Genomic DNA, 5,000 nt, shown 5'->3' with positions numbered 1-5,000 from the left:
TGCTGTCCAACAATTGGATATTTCTAAACAAATGTAAACATGCTGCTTTGTTTACAAAAGTTATAAACATAACCATGTGTCAAGCTGAATAAATGACCAATCGTGATGCTAGATATTTAAAAAGCTGTGAACACTTTTCACTATGTGGGTCACTTTGAGCACATTTTGCAATGTGACCAATGACCTCGAGCACATGGAAATGTAATATAGATCAAGCCATTGCTCGATGTCTTACATACTATAGATAGAATGCGCTAGGCCAAGGAGTTCACAACATTGCCATCCGGAAGTATAACGGACCAACACACAAACTCTGTGTAACCATGAACTTTTATAGTCTGGTTAATACAGTTTAGTGAGAACAACTCACAAACGCGGATGGCAAAAACAATAACAAAGGCCTGAGTGACGTCATCTGCATACTATCTATAATGCCCTCGACCATTCCCCGAAGTCTTTCCATTTCATGATTTAAAAAAAAAAAAAATGGAAGACAGTCCTATGAAATAGATTTATACAAGGAGATGTCCAACGAGCGTCTATTTACGTGCAAAACTGAAGAGAGCTTTTCAAGGGCATTATTTACATAGAATAACAACAAAAGACAGTATTTTGCATTCCAACTGGAGGCGGTCTTTATATTTTGTCTTCTAATTCCTTCCAAAATATTTAATATTATATTCATATATTCATCTATTCATTTTTTTTCAGAGCTTTGTCGTCAGTTGTGGCATTGGGAGCCAATATAATCTGCAACAAGATTCCCGGGCTCGCTCCTCGACAGCGCATCATCTGCCGCAGTCGACCAGACGCTATCGTGGCCATAGGGGAAGGCGCCAAACTGGGACACAGGGAGTGTCGGTTCCAATTCAAGAACATGAGGTGGAATTGCACAGTGATCTCCAAGGACAAGTCAATGTTTGCATACGAACTGCTTGGACGTAAGTGTCATCATCATCATCATCATTGCCTTTTTCAACCTGGGTCAGGGTATAGGCCACAGACAAACAGTTTCCATCCTTCTCTATCCCGAGCTAACTTTTTTTATCTCATTCCAGATCTTACCACTTCTCTGCATATCAGCTTCTTTCATTCTTCTCCATGTTCCTCTTGGCTTTCCCCTTGATCTTCATCTGTTGCATTATTTGTTGGGGCATAGATCTGTACAATGTTCATGCTGGTCTTCTTACTCCGTGTTTAAAGGACGCCATGAATACAATTTGTGACCCTTCGCCTCAAAACGGTATTAAGTCGGGATGGCTAAGATATTGAAAATTGAATTTATAGCCAGAAATATCAGACTTGTGTTGAGTTTGTATGTTTTTTTTTGAGGAGAATGGACACCATATTTTAGGGTGCTAATGCCAACAATTTATATTTTGACCAGTTTAACATTTAATTCGGCTTCTAGGCATATGGCTCGTTCCACATAATGCCGTTGTGAGACCATGGATCACATTTGACATATGAAAAGTTCTAGCCAGCATGAAGAATAAAAAGTACAGATTTTCTTTGTTTAGAACCAAGCTGCTGGTTGCTGGGCGGACGTGACATCAGACTATTGAATCCTATTACAACACATTGTTTACCCCTTGTGACGTGTGCACAACATTGCATTGCACATGAGTTGAGAGTTTTTATGTTCTTTTGTGTAAACGTCATAGGAATTCCCCCATATTGTACGCAAATAGCGTAATACGTACCAAGGCGAGTATTTTTATGTTATTTTGTGTAAACGCCAATAATAATAATAATAATAATAATAATAATAATAATAATAATAATAATAATAATAATAATAATAATAATGATGATGATGATGATGATGATGATGATGATGATGATGATGATGATGATGATGATAATAATAATAAAAAATAATAATAATAATATAATAATAATAATAATAATAATAATAAAATAATAATAATAATAATAATAATATATAAAATGATAAATAATAATGATATTAATAATGAATAATAATCAAAATAGTTATTCTAGGAATTCACAGAAAACAGACACGAATGAACGAATGGGAACGTACGCAAATCTCACATTCTTTTTGATTTTTAAAAAGTCACGTTTTCTTAAGAGTCCTGATATCAACTATTTTTTGCCATTGGTGTTGACATTCAATCCCATGAGGCAGTACACATACAAGCTTTTCAAGTGGGAAATCCCGTTACTTTGATGATATCGTAAGTAAATTGATACCATAACCACCCACCCATATCGATGTCGATAATTGAGCTCAGCTATTTGTAAAGCTATTTACAACCATCTTATTTCCATTTCATTCCATTTTGTTATCACCGACCCCCCCCCCCCCCCCCCCTTTTTTTTTTTTCTTTTTTTTTTTTTTTTGCACCAACTTTGAGTCGGAAAGAAGGGGGTTCTGACTGGATATTAGTAAAATATCTATAAGACGCTAATAAATTTACAAAAAAAAAAAACAAAAAAAAAAAAAAAACATCAACCAAACAAACACAATACAAAAAAAAACAAAACAAAAAAAAAACAAAACAAAACATACAAACAAACAAAACAACAATAGACACAGAAAGACTAGGGCATTTGTATAGCGCAATCTCCACTTCACGTGCTCAAAGTGTTTTACAAGGTGTCACCAGCGAACAGCAACACTTAACATGTAAGACGAGACATTAACGCCTGTTAGGCGATATTATAATCTTTTCCGACAGGGATAACGCTGTTAACGGCTAGTACTCATTTTTTTTATGAGGATGATGAGAGAATGTGAGTAAAGAGCCTTTTCCAAGGACTCAACTATGCGCCGTTCAGAGCGGGTACGAACTCTGGACCTTCTCATTCGAAGGCGAAAGTCATACAACTAGATGACATAACCATGGTCCAATATCATTATAGTGACAGCGCATTCGTGAAAAACAGTCCTGATGGCACCCATCGCTCCTTACTGGTATTAATAATGTCGGAATAAACAAAATTAAGAAAATGAATCAAAAATCAAAATGATGAGAATGATGAAATTTGAGTTGCCATTTTTTTAACGTTTAAGAAACCAATCAGAATGGGACGCGAGGTGGCCAAGGGGTTAAGGCAATGGACTGATACCTATTAGGTCCAGGATTCGAGCTCCGCTCCAGGTACTTACGTTATTTTTTTTTTTCTTGGTTAAGATTCTATACCCCGAATTTGATTACTTTAGACAGCATGGGTGGTTCTTGTTGACATCACACGTTTGGTTGATGGAATATTAATATTTTTTTTCATGTAATACGCTTCAACAGTCGTAACGTCATTTCCCCCGTAATGACGCATGGTAGCTCTAAACTATCGGAACAATGGCGGACGCCCTTATGAAATATTTCTCCCACGAGCATAAAAGTATATCCAGAGGGAAAAAAACCCATTATAAATCTGATCCTGTTTTGGTTTTTACACATTTTGATCACAAGACATGAAGAATAAAAAGTGCCGATTTTATTTGTTTAGAACCACGATGGCCGTCGTTGCTGGGCGACGTGACATCAGACTATTGAATCCAATTGCTGCTGCTCGATGCTCGAAGAGACTGGGGAAGTCGACTGATTTTTTGGGATGTTTTTTTTCTTCTTGTATTTTTCTTTCTTGCTTTGTCTGCCATCTTTCATAAACACTTGTTCAGATTAATAATATTATATAAACATTACCCAAGTCTGATTTTTAAAAGATATTAATTCAATTTTCATCATCTTTGTCATCCCGACATAATACCGTTTTGAGACATATGCGAATAACATCAGGTCGTACCCCTCTTCCCTTGTTCATCAAAATCACCAATGTCAGTGTCACAATTTTGATTTCTACCCACTTAGTTTTCCTCAGAAAGCCACATCAACCCTTTTCTTACCAGCCATTTTCAGAATTTACCCCAAAATTTCACACCCGCCCAAAACAATTCTTTTCCTAAAACAGAAAAGCAGCAAATACATTCTATGCATAATATTGATTAGCAAAATGAACTCTACAACACCGTGTCACGTTTTTATAGCTATATGTAATAAAACATTTTTCTTTAAATTGTGTGATTTACAAAAGAAATCCGAATGATAGTCGTGCTGGTTGGACCATAACGAATATGACGATTGTCCTATGGTTGGTAAGGAGAGGGTTAATATCATCATAATGTTATAATAAATACGACCTCTATTTTTTATTATTATTATTTTAATATTCTCATCGCATCTGTGATATTATGACCTAAAAGCGTCGCAATCAATCGCCGTTAAACGTCTGAACTCCAACCAAGACAAACAATCGTATCTTTGAATCATATCAATCGTGGGTAAACCGATATCTATCGAACTCTTCTCGCAAGGAGGAGGTTTGTCAAGTATGTGTGAGGAGTACAAGAGATGAAAATAAACCGAACTCGAACTATCACGAAGTACTCTAAGTCCGCGTCACTGTAAAGGATCTGTAGACCTAGCACTGACAAAATGGCTTTTTAACTAATATTTCAGTCAGGAAATACGTGTACATATACGCAGGTCTGACATCCGAACCCACTTATGGGCCTAGTTTAACATTGTTGTAATGGACAATATTTTACGTCATTTTTTTTTTTTTTTAGATTTTCATTACAACAATGAGCCCAAAAAGAGTTGGGTTATCAGACCTGAAAATAATCTACACGTCGGTCAGGAAACTTTACCTCAAATATCAATTGATTAAAATTACTCCCACCTGGTCGAACATTCTTAAACCCGAGAGTTCTTCATAGACATACTTTGAATTCTCAGGTTTAAATATTTTTGACCAGTTGGGGATCATTTTAATCGATCAATTTGACTAAATGTCTAAGTTTTTCTTGACGAAAGTTGAAAAGGCGTTTTGTGATTGTACAACAGCTGTGATTTGAAATGGGAAATTTGCCAAGTGTCTGTGAAAACGCAACCTGATTCTAAACATAAACTCTCGAGACATATGATGTTACTACAGTACCTTGTATCTTGTTACAAAAAACCAATATTGTT

The 5,000-nt window shown here is 35.9% G+C and overlaps 1 protein-coding gene across 1 annotated transcript in view; it reads left to right on the top strand.

Annotated features, from left to right (window-relative positions):
- Nucleotides 1–561: 561 nt before the first annotated feature.
- LOC144974445 (protein Wnt-7b-like) overlaps nt 562–5,000 on the top strand; it is a 33,917-nt gene continuing 29,478 nt past the window's right edge. Inside the window, exon 1 of the mRNA XM_078917322.1 lies at nt 562–941. Coding sequence (XP_078773448.1) covers nt 878–941 — 64 coding nt within the window. The 5' untranslated portion in view covers nt 562–877. The remainder of the gene's footprint in view (nt 942–5,000) is intronic.

Source organism: Berghia stephanieae, chromosome 6, assembly GCF_034508935.2.
Source record: "Berghia stephanieae isolate SIO BIC M18660-M18661 chromosome 6, UCSD_Bste_1.3, whole genome shotgun sequence".
Lineage (NCBI taxonomy): Eukaryota > Metazoa > Mollusca > Gastropoda > Nudibranchia > Aeolidiidae > Berghia > Berghia stephanieae.
This window is presented reverse-complemented; position numbering and strand designations above follow the sequence as displayed.